We start from the raw sequence: 19,583 nt of genomic DNA, 5'->3' as shown, positions 1-19,583 counted from the left end.
ATTTTTGTTTTTCGTAATCAAGTACTTCCTCGTTCCTCGGTAGAAAACCCGAGACCGGGAAAATCATCTGCTTAATACTTTCGAGACACACTGGTTTCGTTATCGGTTAGCCACTCCAAGGCAAATTTACGAATCAATCAAGACTATGTGGCAATTGCGATACGATTCTTTTGAAAACTAACTGGAAAGCTAGCCATCAAACTTATTCTCTGGATTTCGCTCTGTAATTACGTTTGACGTTTTGTTATATCAATTCCAACTGCATGGCAAACTATAAACCAAGTTACATCGCCGTCGAATCAAAAGTGGACCAACTGCAACTCTCGCTGCGTTAATTGCAAGTAGAACTGCGCCATATCCAGTCAGACCTTGTGGGCAAAAATGTCCAAACTAATATATCACATAAGGTTTATATTAATAAAGATATCTATCTCTGAGGGAACAAACACTTTCAGCGGGACATCACCTTCAAGGACCATTTTGTGCATTTTTGATAACTAACATCCGTTTTTCCATTATTCAGATAAATAAAGCATTCTTCTTGCTATTTTTTCTCGAATAATTAAGCGGCATTATTTGGAGTACAGCTGGGACAATTGCGACAGCACGCGTTACTTAGCTTTGACGAACCTCTGGGAGTAGTTCACTGCTGCACGCGCGATTTGCGTCTTGAATCTACCCATTCCTATTCTTTCTTACTCTCTCTCTCTCTCTCTCTCTCTCTCTCTCTCTCTCTCTCTCTCTCTCTCTCTCCTCTCCCTCTCTTCTATTTCTCTTTATTTCTTCTTTGCCCTATGATCTATAAATAATTCACGTTTATGCCAATTGAAGTTTTCATTTGAAAATTTTCATCCAGTCGTTAGACGACGATTCAGAGTTTGCTAATTGCTATACCGCTGCTATGCTATCCGAGTCTGTCTAGATGAGTTTCAATTGCAAATCGTTACGTAGCAAGTTTGTTGAAAAATACTTTTTTTTACATGCGTAAAATTATTGCTAAAATTATCTGGTATTTTGTATGTCTGACTAAAGACGAGTTGAACTACTGATTGAAATAAAAAATGTTTCAATTACTTGGAATATTGCATCCATTAATAGGAGCTGTCACCTTTAGTCACAGTTCGGTATTCGACGCATCAGTTGAGAGCGTAGATATTTGACTTTGTCTTCTTGCGATATTGGTTGGTTTTTATGCGAACTGAAGGGCAAGTTCCTTTTTTTAAGGTAAAAGTTAGGTATATTGCTTTTACTTTGTTGATCGTTATCCTTCATTTTTCAAACCCTAGTTGAGCTATTTCCAGGTACTATCTGAATATTTGTAGAGGATTGTCTTGCATTAGGATGTGAGCTTAATGTATCATCTGCATAAATATAACGATACTTATACATTCCATGTTTGGGAAATCACAGGTGTGAATTAAATATAACAAAGGACCGAGAACACTATCTTGTGGGGTACCGGCTTCCATTGAATATAATTTTGTGATTTCATTATTTAATTTTACATTCAAAATCCTACAGCTTAGGTATGAAATTATAAAAGAAAGTAAAGGTTTTCTTGTTTTTATAGACTTCAGCTATCTCAAGTAATACTACAGTGTATATTACACAGTGTATTGAATATTAATTTTTTTAAAGGTTTTTCTAATTTTATTGCTTAATCTATTAATTTGCTCTATGAACGCATGCTTATTATGAAATTAAAATCGGTCTTCAGCTATATTATATTTTCTTCTATTAATATTTTATTTAATCTTTTAATTATTATTTTTTCATATCCTTTTTACGTATTCTGTCGGAAATAATTTATGCATAAAATTATAATAAATAGAAATCATTAGTTAGTAATATTTGCTAACAGTTATTTACAATTTATAATCATTTATAAACATCAGATTTTTTATACGTATAACAATTACAGAGTTATTTTCTGTTAAAAAACTATCGTTCTTTAAATAAAAATATTACGTATTGATTTGGTTGAATATTTAAGGATTTGACTATTAATCGCTTTATTTATTTTTTGATATACTTTTATTGAAATTTTCTATTGCAGTATCTATACCTAGATTAGCTTTCAGCGATATTTTACACGTTAAATTTTCGTTTGTATAGTCTGTATGTATTTCAGTTTATTTTTCTGTAAAAGAGAGATCTACTATTTGTATTAGATATTATTTCTGAGAAATAGTGAATAATTATTGGAGAATGATTCAAAGTTAACTCTAGACATGATTTGGCTATTAGTCTTTTGGAGCATAATCTTTTGACAACTGCAAAGTCAATGAAGTCAGATAATCGGAGGACCTATTGATCAGGTAGGTTCACTTATAAATATTGACATTCGTTTTCGTTGATTTTTCTGTTCGTATTACTGAAAATAGATTGGTTTCTTTTGCATTTGGAGTTATTGACCTTGATTCTCACCATGGATGTTTCGCGTTATAGTTTTTTACGTTCTGCAAGAAATCGATACACCAAACTATTAAAGTATTTTTTGTATTGTTCTTTAGCGATAGAGTCTGAATGAACGGTATATGGCAGAGAACATAAATGGACCTTTTTTTTATCTTCGACTGTTTTTAGCATTAATTATAGTATTAAACATTAGTAGTTTGTAGATAGTCGTGTGTATAAGATTCGTTTACATAATGTTTGGTATTTTTAATATCAATTGACGTTTTATTGTGGGCTTTATTGTCAGGATAATATTTATGTTATATATAGAATATTATGGTATTTAAAAAAAATTGTTGTATGAAGTGGGTTTTAGATATTAATATTGTTTCAGTATTATTGTTTGTTTTTAAGGTTTTTAGTTCAAGATTTCTTTGATCTAATGCGTTCCAAACAATTCTTTTAATTTCTGCGTTTATTTAATTTAATTTATGTGTGTTCTAGTCAAATTAAGCATTGTATCCATTCTGTTTATCAGATGCATCATCATAGTTTCCAATTGACTGTTATTTATCGGTGATGCTTGAATCTATGTTTGTTTAGATTTCTCTTATGTTTTGAAAACATTACTGTTTACGGCATGCGTATACATAAAGTGTGGCTTAACGTTTTCGTTAATTTGAATTTTTCGTGGTAACTGTTTTGATCTTAATGATGGAAATAGCTTTGGTGGTTTTCTCACACTGCATCCTTTATGATTTGCTACGTGATTGCAATTGCAGTTTGCACACTTTGCTTCTTTTGTTTCTGTTTGTATCGGACATTTACTGGTGAGTTGATTTTCGACGCATTTAACGCAAACGAGAAGTAGATTTTGATGAGCCAACATTTCACATAAGTCATAATTTATTAGCACGACACACAACTAACATGCTTTATCAATTTAAAATAACTTCTAATACATGATTATAACGCAAGCCAAGCCCCTTTTCACATCAGTTGCTTTACATCGCGTGGGGAAACTTAATTTAAAAATATATTGTGTGCGAGTGGTCTTTTACATTTTTATTCAATTTTGCTAAATGCTCTACATCCGTTTACATTTGCCGTGGCGCTAGAGTACTTGCACGTACATGTTTAAGAACATGTCAGTGTAAATATCCATGTATTATCAGCGGCTCGCGCCGATATTCGCCGCTTAAAATTAGTTACATTAACAATTACTTAAAACTTTATTTGAGGTGAGCGTTGTCTGATGTATATCCATTTGGTAGGTTTTTGGTGAGGTTTGCAAAAAATATATTTATATATCTTTATCTCATTAGCTGTGCAAAACTTTGTTATGCAAAGAAGATAATTGATTTTCATTGACTGACCATTACAGAGAAAATTTGCAGATGGTCATACACACAAACCCACCCACATACACACACACACACACACATACACGTGCGCACGCGCGCACGAGCATGCATACTGTAAAACGCTTTGATTTCTAAACAATGTACATCGACGTATATCCCATTGCCACTCTTATGAAATTCATCATTGAAAATCTGGCCGGCGCAAACGCTAAAAAACATTAAAATTGATACAGTGATCATACAGATCCCGTTTTTTAATATTTTAATTTTGTCACAACAAAGAACAACAGTTAGGCTCAGCCATACGCCTGCGATGGCTTTGCAATTATTTTCAATTAACCGACTTGTTGAGGTAGACCAGTATATTATCTTTTCATCGCTTCTGAAACGTGATACTATAGTAACTATTACACTAACCAAACGATGATAGGTTAAATTTTTGTTAAATGGCAATGGAAAATAAAACGGAGAACACAGTTTGAGTAGTTTAGTTTTTGTTCATCTAAAAATAAATGTATTTCTTAAACGACTGTTTAATTTTTCGTTTTTGTTCTGTATAATAATACTCATGGAAAGGATCCACGGCACTTTGATCGTGCAATTGAACTAGTTTGGTTAATAAAAATATATAGTATATATCATTTTTGCTAAGGTCACGCTTGTGAAAATATACATTTACGTAATTATACGTATTAAATGTAACAACATAGCGCGCTTGTCTAAAAATTAATGTTTCTCACTGTAAAGCAGTGCAACGCGATGAACATTTTATTCCAGAGATTATAATTTATATTTCACGAAGTGAACAGCTCTTTACTAACAATAAATTGTTAAACTTTAATTTTTTCCTCTGAAAAGGAAAATGAAGAAAACGAACGAGCAACGTAAACGACAAATAGATAGTACATAGAAAGTTTTAACGGAATACTGGCTAGGAAGTCATTTAAAACTTAGACGAGAGGCGCATCGTTGTCTTTGTCCATTTCTTCTACCGTGATGTACAAGCCTTCCTCCTCGTAAGTCGATTCGTGTTTCGCTAACACCTTTAGGAGTGGGCGTAGCTTCATCCACCATTGATATGTTGGTATTCTATGCCTTTTGAAGCAAAAAATTTTTAGTAATGTATATTAAATTATACTTTTCGGTCATAAATCATTTTCAAATTTTATAACTAGCGTAGAAATAAGTGGATGTGATAAGCTGAAGAGAAACTTACTCGAAGTCAGTGACATCGATGAGTTTGATGAAGGGGGTGTATCTGTATTGACGCCTGACGATACCCAGCATGACAGCACTCTCGGGAGTGGTAGATACTGATGTCCCATCGGGCAGAGCATCTTTCTTCAGCTGATTTGTGAACCATTCTACTGCTTTTGCACCCATTTTTGTACCTGAGTTGGATTTAAATTTAGATAATTTAACTCAAATTTGCATAGAAAATGTAATATTGTAAAATGAGGAATTGAAACACACCTAAGTTACGATCGAAAGGTGTAGGCGAACCGCCCTGTTGCATATGGCCGATAATATTCATCCTGCAACTGAATAATCCTTTGCCTTCCTCGCTGAACAGTCTGTGCATGAACTCGGCATTGTAGTTCTGATTAGAACTCTCATTGCGTAGAATGAGACCACGTTGAACGCCTTCAGACATCTTGGCCGCCATAGCAATAATATCCTGATTGAGATCTTTGATGTTGAATTTTTCCTCGAAAATATAAGCTGCATCGGCACCACCTGCTAAACCTGCCAATGTAGCAAGGTAACCACAGTAACCACCCATCGTCTCGATAATGAAGACACGACGTTTCGTTCCTTGAGCTGACTGTCTGATACGGTCGCAAATCTATTATTGATAGTGAAAATTAAAATATAATTTAAAATAAAATTCAAACTACGTTTTGTAAGTATGAAAAGGAATGTACCTCCGTAATTTCATTGAGAGCAGTATCACAACCTAAAGAGAATTCAGTTCCTGGAACGTTGTTACTGATCGTGGCAGGAATCATCGCAATGGGAATACGAAATTCGGGGAACTTATCTCTAGCATTGTAGAAGCTAAGACCTGTTTGGAATCCCTGAAAAAAGGAAAGAAACATTACCGTCTCATGCATGATCTTATTGCATTGTATTTTAAAAACCTTACTTCGAAACCACCAATGATAAGAAGAGCCTGAATACCAAACTCCTTAAGTTTTTGCGCAATTGCAGGCAGTTGTTCATCCTTTGGCGGAGCACGCTTAGTACCCAAATAAGCACCACCTTGAGCTACCCAACCAGTCACAGAAGGCCAATCCATGAGCTTCAATTTGCCTGATGCAAGACCTAGCACACCGTCTAGCACACCATATACCTACGATAAGGTTATAAATTAATTTCCAAATTTTCATTTTTTTTTCTAAAAATGAATCGTTTAATGTTACCTTGTCTCCCCGGTAAATACAGTTCCTGACGAAGGAACGTACTGCAGCGTTCATACCGCATGACGGCGAACCAACGTGCATAACCGCAAGTGTATAATGATCCTGTAAACATAATATTTCAATCAATGAATTGTGTTTATTTTTGCCAGAGTTTGCATATTCGACGTGCTAACAAGAGGTAGCGTGCAGATCCTAGTCGTAAGAGAACTTTGTTTATTTTAAATTCAGCTATGATCACAGAATTATTTTAATAACATGTAACCAATCTCAAAGATGAAAAAAAGATTTGATACATAAATAAACTATATACTTTGACAATAATAAAATAATGAAAAAACGATATTTATGAGGAAATATCAAATCAACATAGATTTTTCAATGACACAATGATGATATTTACACCCAAATTTCAAAAAATGTGAATAAACATGATTGGATTGGAGGGTTATTAAAACCATCCTGTATCATATGAAAAAGTAATTGATTAGTGACACTTGAAAAAAAATGATGTATGGATCGGCTGCGTGGTACTCGGTGACTGCTGTAATGTTTCACACCATACGTAATAATCGATTGAAAAAAAATATTTATGTTATGATTGGGTTATGCGATTTTTTTTTGACAGACACACACAAACTCAAATGATGACACTGACAATTAATTAGTTCTAGCTATTAGGAAAACGATACTATTTTTTTGTCACTTACTTGTCCACACATTGTGTATTGCTATCAAAAGAGGATAACAGAAAAACGAATATTAGTTAGAGAAGGGTATGCACGTTGCTAAAATGTTTTCAGGAGGGTTAACGTAATTTGTTACGATACATTATAGATGGTCTATATCGTCATTTCAAACACTTTGATTTCATTTACCTTGGTCAACTGTGGATGACCGCCCGCCTGTAGTAACAATTCATAAAGGTTTTCTTTAGTCTCCCGAAAATCAAAATTGATAATTATACCAAGTATTAATTTACAGGTTACTTGAAAGAACAAAAGGAAGAATCTAATGAGAAGTGGACTTTAAAATGTCTGTCAGTATTTCATCTTAGAATAACTCTATTCTAATTTTAACCTGTAACTTAAATACACTAATGATCTACTATTTCAAACAAACCTTGCTCTGATCGATGTCAACGGGAGCCTTCAAACGGGTCAACATCTTGTAGGTCTCCAAATTTCGGACAAAACCTCTGTAAATACAAAATATTCCCATGATTTGCAGTAGAGGAGAAATATCATGTTTAGAAATTGGAAAAACTGACGTACTTTCCACGAAGCTGTACAGCAAGATCCCAGTTTTTCTCTGCCATCGCTTGGGCGACAGCTTTAGTACGTTTGACACACTCCATGAGCGGTAATCTCACAGCTTGATTACCATCCAGAGTTACAACACAAGCTTCAGTAGCGGGTGTTGCTTCTACGAGTGCCATCACAGCTTCAGCACCCATACGACAGCCCTAAAATATTCACCGAGTAATCAGTTGACTTATTTCGTTCATATATATACCTACATTCATTATAGCTTACCACCAGCTATAATTTAATATTAATTTTGAATTTTACTAGCGATTTGACACTTGAAAACTACTATCGCAGTAACGAGTATATCTATTAAAACGGCTTCTCCGTAAAGTTTCTCAAATTTAAAGCTTAGCAGATATTTTTTGCTTGAATTATCAATGTGACTAAAGCAACGTAGGTGTTTAGTATCACTGACCACAATTCACAAAAATTCATTACTCGATATTCAAACGTATCAATATCGAATATAACAATAATTTCATTCTTTCTTCTGTAAGTTATGAAGTTCTGTTTATACTCACAAGAACACGATCGAAGGCAGATGGGTTACCACCACGCTGAACGTGACCCAACACAGTGATCCTCGTGTCCTGCTGAAGCTTCTCGACGACGACCTGACGAACTTTTTCAGCGGTGATGGGATCGCCATTTCTATCGACGGCACCTTCTGCCACGATGATAATGTTTAGACGTTGGCCAGTGAGACGCTCCTACGATTCGAAAGTTTTACGTTTAATGAGCACCGAGGATCAGATTTTTGTTTATTTGTTCACTTGAAAGCTTTAAAATACAGAGAGGAGTGGAAAAGCGCGGAAACTTACTTTACGTGATAGAGATAGATTCTGGAATTTTTTTGATTAATTTAATCAAGCATGTTAATAATTATTATGAACAAGGCAAGTGTTATACTTATCGGTACTTTGAGCAAATTCATTTAGAACTACACGAATAATTGCAAACATCAGTTCATTTTATTATAGCCTGTGCTTATATCGCCTAAGTTATAATACTTTCCTTGATAATAATAAGTGAATAAATTTCAAAAGCACATGGTAGAAGATTACAGTAATAAAATACATTGAAATACATGTTAGTGAGATAAATAACGAAATATAAAAGAGAGATAAGAGTCAGAGAAGTCCATAGAAACAACCAAAGCACAGATTACACAGTTTCAGCAGCAGCTTGACGATTTAAAGAGGGAAACGCGTGTGTGGGAAGATTTATGAAGATGCGGAGGACAGGAGTAAAATTAATGAAGGGATCGTGGCTAATAAAGATAGGTAGATAGAGAGAGACAGAGAAAGAGAGAGAAAGAGAGAGAGAGAGAAAGAGAGAGAGAGAGAGATAGAGAATGGATAAAAAAAGTAAAAAAAAAAGCAATTGGTCAGATTAGCGAACCTGAATCAACTTTTTGCAGAGTTTGTTAGGCCATTCCTGCTCAGGCGGCCACTCGGGGATGAAGACATAGTCGGCTTCGCAACACATTGCCGCCACCAGAGCCAGATAGCTGTAACGTGACAATGATCACTACTCAAAACAAACCAACAAAATGAGAAGTCTATCGTCTGTCTCCATATGCCTTGATGATGTGCAACCATAAGTGCAAAAACTAAGTATCGCGTACTCGTGGAGTTCAACACTGCTTCCGTAAATGAAACAACACTAGCGCCACTAGCAAATATTATACATTAATTGTTAAAGTTAAAAGGAAAGAGAAATAAATGAACGACGGGATAAATTGCTTGATGAAGGTGAATTTAAGAGGTAGATAGAGAGCAAAATTCTGTGCCTAAGATCTATGTATATAGCGCAACATTGATATATTTATAATTGGTAAATCGGGATGAGAAAGGCGCAAAACCATTTTTTTTATCAATTTTTTTTTCAAAAATCAGTAAACAACTTGGAGAATAAACCAAATTCAAACCTAATAGTTAGTGTACACTTACACACCGACAGCACGAAAAACAAAGTAAGGGGAATATATAATTATACGGAAGTATCAATTTCTTTTGTTCAGGATCAAATTAATTCAAAAAAGTAAAGATACATAAACGAGCTCTCTGGCAAAGAAAAATAAAATCCAAATAAAAAATATGTTGTGACATGCCTGCTCCAACTTTTTGCAAAGTTTCACAGGCCAGTCGATCGGCGGTGGACATTCCGGGAAAAACACGTAGTCCGCTTCCGAAGCTAAGGCACCCACAATTGCCAAGTACCTAATTCATATATTTCATAATCTCAATTAATCGTTTCTTCAAAGGCAACGTCTCTCTGTATACACCTGATCACTTATGAATATATATAATAATAATAAAGGACTGTTTTAAGACATCGTCGTTATTTCACTAGAGAAAGAGAGAGACATGAGAGTTTCAAGTCTTGAGAATAAATTCTTTCTTTCTTTTTGCTCAAACACAATTAATATTGTCATACGAGTGCGCATTGTACAAACATTCAATGTCATCTCTCTCTATCTCTCTCTCTCTCTCTCTCTCTCTCTCTCTCTCTCTCTCACGCGCGCATTCATTTCAGTCACCTCTTTACATAATCATGTAATGCGTACCCGCAATGACGGCCCATAACTTCCATAATGAAGGTGCGCTGATGTGAGTAGGCAGTGCTAGCGATAGCGTCAATGCTTTCAATTATCCGATGCAAAGCGGTGTCGGTACCGATGGTCATGTCCGTACCACAGAAGTCATTGTCGATTGAACCAACCATACCAACGATATGCAGATGAGCATACTTTTCCGCTTGTTCCGGTGAGATTTGACCTATAGAGTTGCATTTTTTGAGGTTAGTAATTAGGTGAATTGCAAAATGTAGCTATTAATTATCCGGGTTGAATTGAGTTTTGCAAATATTGATTCAAACTACGCTGTCTTTTGTCCAATAATTATTCGTTGGTTACTTTAAAAAGTTATTGAACTTTTTTCTGTTAAGTTTATTAAAAAATCCTTTCATACTTTTATGGAACTTAAACGAATAAATACATTCAAAAAGCTATGATTGATGGTTATTGAAACCTTTACAAGCTTTCATTGTGCCTTTAGTTAGTATTTTCATCACGTTCTTGTGTCTTGAACAAATTAGTACTACTCAACATTTTGTGGATTTTTGAAAAATCTCCATTACATTTTATTGGTATATACTTAACTACAAATATTCAATGCTTAAACAATTTAAAGAAATAAATGGAATATCGATTTGTTGTTAATTTTTTTGAACAATTTCAATTAATGAATACTTTTTTATTTTCTTTGAATGGAAATTGCGTACTTAAATGATCTTAATTTGTAATTATCAATTGTAATTGAACATCATGATCCTCAATTATTCTACTTTGGCTGTAAATCAAATTCAAAAAATTGAGTATTATGTTTTACAAAAGTACAGTACTCGTAAGTTTTTCATAGAGACAAATCGTATAATATCCACGGCTCATCCACCTCATCATCGTTATTCCGACTGGCCATAATCGAAATATCGCAGCTACTAGCGGCTGAAAGTCATGACGTCACACGCGGAACGAATTGCGTGTAATAGAGTTATCTATTACACGTTAACGATTTTTAAATTGTTCAAAAGTGTGTCAGATCTACAACTACGAGCACGTTGACTGGAAATATCGTCGATTGCCTGATTACATTACGCAGTTCAAAGTCTCAACTGTGCGCGTTTATCAAATTCATCGATGGCGATTACCTTCTTTTTGTAATTCCTTGAGCAGATCGGACCATTCTTCTTTGAAGAGATTGGCACCAGTTAACGACCCGTCACCGCCGATTACGCACAAATTGGATATACCACGGACAACTAGATTCTTGGCTGCCTTCTTCCTGCCTTCGCGTTCTCTAAAGTCTTGACTGCGAGCCGAGCCGATGACCGTGCCACCCTAAACAATTATTTTTTTATTTGTTTTTCTTTTGATCCAACGATTGAAATGAAAATATGGCAGCCGCTTGGCCTTTGCTTGTGTTTTTCTTGAATGCATTCCAAAAAAAATTATGAAGGCATGAGAAAACACATCATGCATCACTGGATATCTTGATATCTGTTGATTATTTCTCTGTACTGTACAATGACTTTGCAATCAAAATACTTACACGATGAATGATGCAAGATACAGACGACCAATTGGCTTCAACAATGTTGTCTCCACCATCGACCATTCCCTGATAGCCTTCCCTGATGAAGAAGACTTTGCAGCCAAGGTAGATACCCATACGAACCACAGCACGTACAGCAGCATTCATACCTGTACAAGCATTACATGAGATCAGATAATGTCAAAATTTATTTAACTTCCTGTAATCAATGACACTTTATCGCTAATAGTCAAATAAATTATTACTGCTTAAAAATAATACATTTCTTTGTATCATCAAATATATGCACAATCTTGAAAACTATTCAAATAGGTTTTAGTTGTCATTACATCATTGTTATGCATTTATATTTTTAGTAGAACTGAAATAACTGCATAACATAAACAATTCAAATTTAATCTGCTGCAACTTAAGTGATAAACGAATGTCAGTCAAATATAACTATTGCCAAGGATAAATACTAACCTTGAGAGTCACCACCACTGGTAAAAACAGCCAAACCTTTACCCCTGTGGCTGCCAGGTTTAATAAACCTATGTGCTACTGGCTCCTCATCCATGATTGATGATAGATAATCAATTGCTTCTCAAAATTAACAAAAAATTAAAATACCAGAGAGAGAGCGCCGGATAAAGCACCTGCGAACATAACATCGACGTTATTGCATCGTGCTACACTCACTAACGCAAGCAGTCGCACAGAACACTGCTTATATTCAATGTCAAGGTTTCGTGCGGCGCCCGTGGACGACACGAAGTGGGTCGAAACGAGAAAAGAAATAAGACGCGGAAGTGCAAATAACTACTACCACTATTTTTTGATCATACTGAAATGTCGATCGAACGAAAGCAAATAACGTTAAAATTGTCGGCGAGCGTTAACAAAACGATGACACTCACCGTTGATGACAAGAGCAGCAGCTTCTATGTCGAGGACTGCAACCAACCAAAGTGTCTGCCTACTGCGATCACTAATGTGCTTTACACTCTGAAGGTGACCTTTACCGGGACCCGTTCGTCACACCACTATCTCTAGCTGCCAGCCAGCACGAACGCGGCGCTAGCAGACGATTTATTCCTACCACTCTCGCGCGCATGCGCGCTTATTTGTCGACATCATGGTCATATATATGTTTTTAGAATGTCTACATGTGTGCGTTTTTTAAGTTAGTGTGCAATTTCTCTTTTTTTTTTTACGACGCTGCGGAAAAAATTCGGCGCGGAAATTAACAGTTAACAACTTTTACGTAACTGCTGATGTATTTTCGGAACTAAAGGAACCGTTGGATTAAATGCCGGTTACAATTATCAGGAGTTTACGTTTGAGGAATTGCATTTACACGTAGTTTAGAGTTGAGAAGTTTAAGTGAGAAACATTCTGAATATAATTAGAGCGGAAATTTAATTTAAGAGTACCGACTTTAAAATGTCGTCAGGCACTTTCGCTATATGACGCCATAAGGGGCGTTTCTGTCGTTGCCCGTCTAAAATCTGTCTGAAATCGATACAAACAACGTAACCCTGGCGAGTTGAAGCTTGAATTTCATAAATTACTATTGAAATTGCACGCTGCATTGTTGAAATTTATACTTACCTTCAATTTTCATCAGCATGATACAGAAAAACGATACGTATCTTGAACTTATAAAAGGAGCGGAGAAACTTTATATACGGTATAAAGAACATTAAAGTTAGAGGTTTCTTAATTTATGCTCTGATTCTAATGCAACGCAAAAGAAAAAAAATATTCCGTCAACTCGTAATAATTTATTGATGCACAAAAGTACGAGGTAATGGAAAACCTGAAACCACAATCATTTCGGAGCATTTTGACGATGATTGTCCAATAAATAAATCTTGCGAAATAATGCGCGAAATTTTCATGTACATTTTCAAGCAGTAAGAATCGTTTAAAAAACGTTACTGCAATATGCGTTTTGCAATTTTTTGGCATTTTTTACAACGTTTCCAACATTTCTGGCAACCACCAATAAAAATGTTGCAGAAATGTCACTATAACGTGTCTACATTTGTTTCCAAGATTTCTATAATTTTAATTATTAGTTTTCATTTTGTGAGGCGGCCTTTGTACAACATTTCTACATTTTTATAAAAAGTTCATGAAACAATGACTTAATCTTTTTATAAGCTTATCTCAATGTTTAGCAAAAAATGCCTTGTTTGAGATCAACATTCATGTAACATTTCTGTAACATTTTTGTTGGTCACCGAAAATGTTGGAAACATTGCAATACATAGGTTGCAGCAACATTTTTTAAACCATTCTTAATGCTTGGGTTGTCATAAATTTTGAAAAGATTAAAAATCCAGCGTAATACTTACGCACGTGTTTTTTCAGACATTTTATCAGAATTTATTGTTTCGTGTAAACGTTTATAATAATAATAATAATAATAATAATAATAATAATAATAATAATAATTTACAATTACGATGGTTTTGACGATGGTTACAAGTACAGAACAACGTAATGTTTTTTGTCATTTTTTTTTCAAGACGCGGATTAAGTGGTAGCTGATCCAGTCGTGTTTTGTATATTTTTATTTATTTATTCACATAACCTCAAATAGTATATGTTCAGTAATTAAGTTTTCATCCATTTGTCATGTCTGTCCTTTCAATAGAGCTATGTGGATTTGCTCTATTAGCTTAATCTCGCTTGATTGCTGGATGTATTTTATTTACGAATTGATCATGTCTTCCTCTTCGTCGAATGGTTTTATGCTGGTTTGTGGTGATGATAACAATGATGAGAGAAAAAGTAAAACATAGGATATCTGTTGACTGGAAAAAAAAAACAAGTCGAAATCGGCACGTGAACGTTCGAAATTCGCGTGTTCAGCTTGACCACGTTAATTTCGAACTCGATTTGAACTAATTACATGCGTTTAAGTTTGCCTTATCTACTCACATTTCTAACATGATATATATTTTCAGTTCTTAGTTTTGTTGATTTTTCGCTGTTTTAAAAAACCACTACTCCTTCAAGAAAAAAGTAAAACAGGCGTTTTCTATTCTAGTCGATTGCGAGTTTGTAAAAAATAAACGAATGAAAAACTAAATGTGCCTCCTTTCGGTTTATAAATAATTGTATATTTGTGAAAAGAAGACAATACAAAACCGTAAAGTTATCCAAAACAAAATCCAAAAGAAAAAATGCGAATATGACAACAATGTATAGAAATAATAAAAAAAGGAGAGAAGACAAGTGTTTGTATTCGAAAATTGCAAGAAGTGAGAGAGAAAGAGATGACTCGACTATTTAAGCTGTTTTTGTTAGTTTGATTTTTTTTCTTTGGTTCCCCTTGTATCGCGCGCACTTACAAACAATTAGTAAGAAGAGATGAGAGAACACTCGATTTATACTTGATTTGCATTAAAATTCTTATTTGTTAAAGCCTCCGGTAAAGAAGGTCAAGTTTTACAGGCATTTTTAATTTTCCGTGGCACTTGACAATGCAAAATAGGCACCTACAATACAAAAACATAAATGACTTATTCCAAATCCATTGAAAATCGCAACATCGATTAATACATCGATTCAATTGATTTCCATTTGCTCTCTTAACTTACTTTTTTTTAGTTTGTTTTTCTTTTTCTAATTCTGCATGGTAATGGTGGGAGACAAAGACACCGTACACAGAGACATATCGATATTACAACGACAGTAAAACGTTCATTCGAAAATACGCGACCCACTTAACACATTTATTTGTTTTTATCTCTCTCTCTCTCTTTTTACTTCCTCTTCCACTTTTTTATTTTCTTTGAAGAAGTTTGTCGCGTACGCACGCATTCGCAATACTTTGGACAGACATGTACACACTTGATTTACTTTGTTTATTTTTTGACATAGAAAAGGTGCTCGCATTTTACGTACATATAAACGAGTAGAAATGTACGACTACAGCGAACGACGGAAGGTTGTTTTTTTGTTGCAATTGTAATTTATACTTTTTGCACGCCCCACGATTTTTTAACAACACGGATTCAATTCCGAAATCCCTTATTCTGTCACCATAAGCAACTTCTCTTTCTCTCTCTTTGTATTTTAGTTTCCTCACAGGAAATTTGAAGACCCTCGAAGCGGCACAAAATAGTAAGTTTTTCATTTCCTCTCTTTTCCTTGTTCTCAAAAAAAGGCATCTATTTTTAGAATAAAAATGCGTGCATATATTCGTTTGGAAGAAACTTAAATAGACGAGAGATATACTCGAAATTCGAGTTTACCTCACTTTATAACCATATTCCTCTCTCAACCCTCTTTCTTCTTTCTTTCTCTCTCTCACGTATATCAATATTTTTGTTGTAATTAAGATGACACTTAATTTGGTTTTTTGTGGAATTTTAATCTTCCATAGTTTTTTTTACTTTGTTACTAAAGTACAATTACAAAAGTAATAACGACCGCGAGAATAATAACGACAAAGTAAAAATTACATTCCAAGAGTTTTTTTTTCGCTACCGGGGCAATGCAAAGAGGCTCGAGATATACATTTTATAATCCTTAATTCCATGGTATACTTCTGCTGTTTAATGATTATTTATTTATTTATTTTTATGTTGAAGCGCTGTATACTTTAGTAGAACGCGATTCATACTTAGTAAAAATGTTACCGTTATACAATGTACTTAATTTTTTTGCCTTAACGGATTTTGTAAACTAACGTGATCGTCTATTGCGCCGATTTGCTTTTCTTTCAATACACTTAAATGTTACAAAGGAAAAACGAAGTATACAAATCTTGGTTTTGGTTTTAATCTGTAAGGCTTGTCTTTGACAAATTTAATTACAAATTTAGCAGTTTTTTTATCAATGGAGAAGACGTAGGAAAAATATAATAATTAAAAATAGTATAATTATAATAATATTAATAATAATAACGGACAAGTAACACAAGGAAAGGAGGGGAAAATATCCGAAAAAGAAAAGAAAAAATGGTAGAAGAACGATGAATAAGTGACCTGCTTTGTTCTATTCGAATGCGAGAATATCGAGCCGCACGTTTTACAATATATAAAATACGCCTATAATCATGAAATGACAATAATTTTGTTGAATAGCTCGAGAAAATAATTGTGGTACGCTTTATCTTTTCTCTTAATAATTCACATGACACATGTTGAATTTATCATTGCTATTTTGTTTGTTTTTGTTTATCAGCGCTAATATATAAATCTATTCTCTCGTTGCTTCTTCCTTCACCTGCACACGCGTCATCCCTCTGCCCGCTTGCTTCTTTGCTTTCTCTCTTTCACGTACATCATGTGAGAAATGAAATCGATTGTCATTATGACAGCGTTTTCAATAATATTACAAGGAAACTATTTTTAGATGTGTGTTTGTGTAAAACGATTCTTATGAGTGTGTAAATCAGCCTTTCTCTCAATCCCTTATTCTTCTTTAACGTCCTTCTCTTTCGAATAGCCGATGATTGTCGCTCGGCCTCTGCTTTCTCGGCGCACGGAAAGAAGAGACGAAGCGAGATGGAGCAGAAACAAAAGAAAGAGAGAGTGAGAGAGAGAAAGAGAGAGTGAGTGAGTGAGAGAGAGAGAGAGAGAGAGAGAGAGAGAGAGAGAGAGAGAGAAGAGAGGAGAGAGAGAGAGAGAGAGAGAGAGAGAGAGAGAGAGAGAGAGAACATGTTCATTCCCATCGTGTTGTAGAAAGTTGTGAATGAGAAAGAACAGGGGAGGAGAGAGATGGAAGAAATTGAGGTGTTTTAACCGGGAGAAAATGCCGGAAAAGAGGAAGGCTTCGAGTTTTTTTACGTGATTGCGTGTATTACTTGTTTGTGAATTTGTTGCGTGTTACAATGAGAAAGAGAAAGAGAGTGCGGATGGATTTTTTTTTCACCAATTTATCTTTATTCACAATGAAGGGACTAGGAGAAACGGGGGGAATATGCAGAGTCGGAAACTGCATTTAACACGTTTACACACACGCACCAACACATTAAAATCATACGAATTTGATTAGCTGGGCGAACTTTTAGTGTGAGCATGGAAATACAGCCTTTATCTCGATATGTATGTGCGGTGTGGTAAATATGGTACGTACGGAAAAAACACCATTTGGTTTTTCATATTCTCTTTGAATTTGTTTGATAAGGTGAGAAATGAAATATAGAGGAACCAAGGTTAAAAGTTGTTGGTGGTAGGTAGTGTGAAAGCCAGGGGAGGGAAGGGAATCGAGGAGGTCCGAGGATTTATATCATTTTTCATGGTTTTTTCTTCTTGTTTTGCTTCTCCTCTCAATTAATGGGCTCTCGCGCGCGCGTAAAATGAGAATTTATGAGGGTTAGTTGTCGCCGCCCTCTTGTGGCTCGTCTCCGTCGCCCTGCGTGTCGCTGGTCCACAGGGTCAGGTTGTCGCGCAGCAGCTGCATTATCAACGTCGAGTCCTTGTAACTATCCTCGTTGAGTGTGTCGAGCTCGGCGAATCGCGTCGTCGAACGCCTAGATTACAAAAAACCAAAAATATTACGTAAGTAAAAATGACTTTAATTCAACGTCGTAGTCTGCTGGCAAATATATAATTTCAAGGTGACAATTTTTATTAGATTTTTGGAGAAACGACTTTGGATGTTTGAAGGCTACAACGAGAAAATTAAGGTAGTTACAAATTTCGTGGTAACCCACTCGTAAAATGAGACTTTTTATTATTAAAAAAATGCACTTTTACGAATACTAAATCAATCATAAATAACTAAGTCGGGTCTTAAAAGTGACTTTCATTACCTTCAAATGTCCGAAGCGCAAATAATGTAACCTGAGCGAAAACTTCGATTAGTACTACAATGTTTTTGTCGTTTAACAATATCCAGCAGCAATATAAAAAATGTAATTAAAAAAAACGCTGTTAGTGGCGTCGTCAGCAGCAAAGAAAAACAAACAATACAAAAGCAACCACACATAGGTACACACATAGACAAGGGTGAAAATGCTGTTAAAAAAAGTTACGAGGGCAATAAAGGCGACACATGGAATATCTGTCTCACGTTAGTTATTTTATATAGGGCGCACAGCACAATCGTCGAAGGCCAAACAAACGAGAGAGAAAAAAAAAAACTTGGACGCGCGCGGAGCGCCTGACCTGCTTCGCCAGGTGGCAGGCCCTAGCCGGCGAGTTGATGATCTCGTAATAGAACACGGAAAAGTTGAGAGCCAAACCAAGCCTTATCGGATGGGTCGGCTGCATCTTTGCCTTAGCGATGTCGAATGCCTCCTGGTACGCCTTTTGAGAGTCCTCCACCACTGCTGTAACCATACGTTTTTCTTACCCCAATGGACTATAAAAACCTTATCTCCGAAGGCACTCATTTATTTAACAGCTCTCCGACTTATCGATGCCTAGGCTTGTAGAACTCGCTGAAATTTTATTCGAGTCTTAGCTCTGAATCGCTAAACCAGCTATTGTCCGTGAGGTAACAATAAGAATAAGTCTAGCTGCACGCGATCCCTTGCCGCGATAAAATAAAACAAACGAACAATTCCTTGCTCAAAATTCTCTACATTGGAGCTAGGCAATTTTCAACGAATTAAACAAGCAAAATCTACCACGTCCACTTTGCCTATGAAAAATATAAATTTTCTAAATCAAAATCCTTCCTGCAACTGTCAATTATTTGCGCGTGGTATAATATTCTCTCTCTTTCTCGATAACGAGCTTGTGCGCGTGCTGCAGTAACAAATATAAATCAATAAGCTAGGAAGAGTAAGTGCTAAAAAATTTTCCTAGCCATGTACATGTGTGTAAATATGTGGGTGGGAAGACTTTTTTTCATTTCTTTTTTTTGCGCCGCCAACGCCACGAACGTTCACCGTTGTTCGTGGTACCTGTTTGGCCAACTGGCATGCCTTGTCCTGGCGAGTGAGGATCTCGTAGTAGAAGACGGAGAAGTGAGTGCAAGACCTAGCCTGATTGGATGAGTTGGCTGCATCTTTGCCTTGCTGATCTC

General features: G+C 35.4%; 2 protein-coding genes across 3 annotated transcripts in view; both read right to left on the bottom strand.

The window, feature by feature from the left end:
• Positions 1-2,953: 2,953 nt before the first annotated feature.
• On the bottom strand, positions 2,954-12,658 carry LOC131665012 (ATP-dependent 6-phosphofructokinase). Of its 2 annotated transcripts, none has more exons than XM_058936587.1 (17): positions 12,506-12,658; positions 12,072-12,244; positions 11,604-11,755; positions 11,203-11,392; positions 10,061-10,271; positions 9,605-9,713; positions 8,013-8,201; positions 7,456-7,646; positions 7,304-7,379; positions 7,060-7,086; positions 6,892-6,912; positions 6,185-6,286; positions 5,908-6,114; positions 5,687-5,839; positions 5,235-5,607; positions 4,978-5,152; positions 2,954-4,856 (listed from the first exon to the last, which is right to left on the bottom strand). In XM_058936587.1, exons 2-17 carry the CDS (start codon positions 12,163-12,165, stop codon positions 4,712-4,714), a joined length of 2,415 nt encoding a protein of 804 aa, XP_058792570.1. In that variant the 5' UTR covers positions 12,166-12,244; positions 12,506-12,658; the 3' UTR covers positions 2,954-4,711. The 2 variants fall into 2 exon arrangements, with proteins under 2 accessions (XP_058792570.1, XP_058792569.1); XM_058936586.1 differs by lacking the exon at positions 9,605-9,713 and adding an exon at positions 8,893-9,001 and having other exon boundaries at positions 2,957-4,856.
• Positions 12,659-16,788: 4,130 nt separating this feature from the next.
• The window catches only part of LOC131664954 (14-3-3 protein zeta), a 6,345-nt gene continuing 3,550 nt past the window's right edge, over positions 16,789-19,583 (bottom strand). The window contains 3 exon segments of the mRNA XM_058936452.1: positions 16,789-18,062; positions 18,064-18,081; positions 18,719-18,882. Coding sequence (XP_058792435.1) covers positions 17,925-18,062; positions 18,064-18,081; positions 18,719-18,882 — 320 coding nt within the window. The 3' untranslated portion in view covers positions 16,789-17,924.

The sequence above is a fragment of the Phymastichus coffea genome, unplaced genomic scaffold (assembly GCF_024137745.1).
Source record: "Phymastichus coffea isolate CEN01 unplaced genomic scaffold, Cenicafe_Pcof_1.1 PCOF00047, whole genome shotgun sequence".
In the NCBI taxonomy this organism is placed as follows: domain Eukaryota; kingdom Metazoa; phylum Arthropoda; class Insecta; order Hymenoptera; family Eulophidae; genus Phymastichus; species Phymastichus coffea.
The sequence above is the reverse complement of the archived record's forward strand: the minus strand, read 5'-3'. Positions and strand labels throughout refer to the sequence as shown.

Coding starts and splice junctions, on each gene's coding strand:
- LOC131665012 (XM_058936587.1), bottom strand. CDS start 12,165: ATGGATGAGGAGCCAGTAGCACATAGGTTTATTAAACCTGGCAGCCAC. Junction 9,714..10,060: donor GTTATGGGCCGTCATTGCGG/GTACGCATTACA, acceptor TATATGAATTAG/GTACTTGGCAATTGTGGGTG. Junction 7,380..7,455: donor GCTGTACAGCTTCGTGGAAA/GTACGTCAGTTT, acceptor TTGTATTTACAG/AGGTTTTGTCCGAAATTTGG.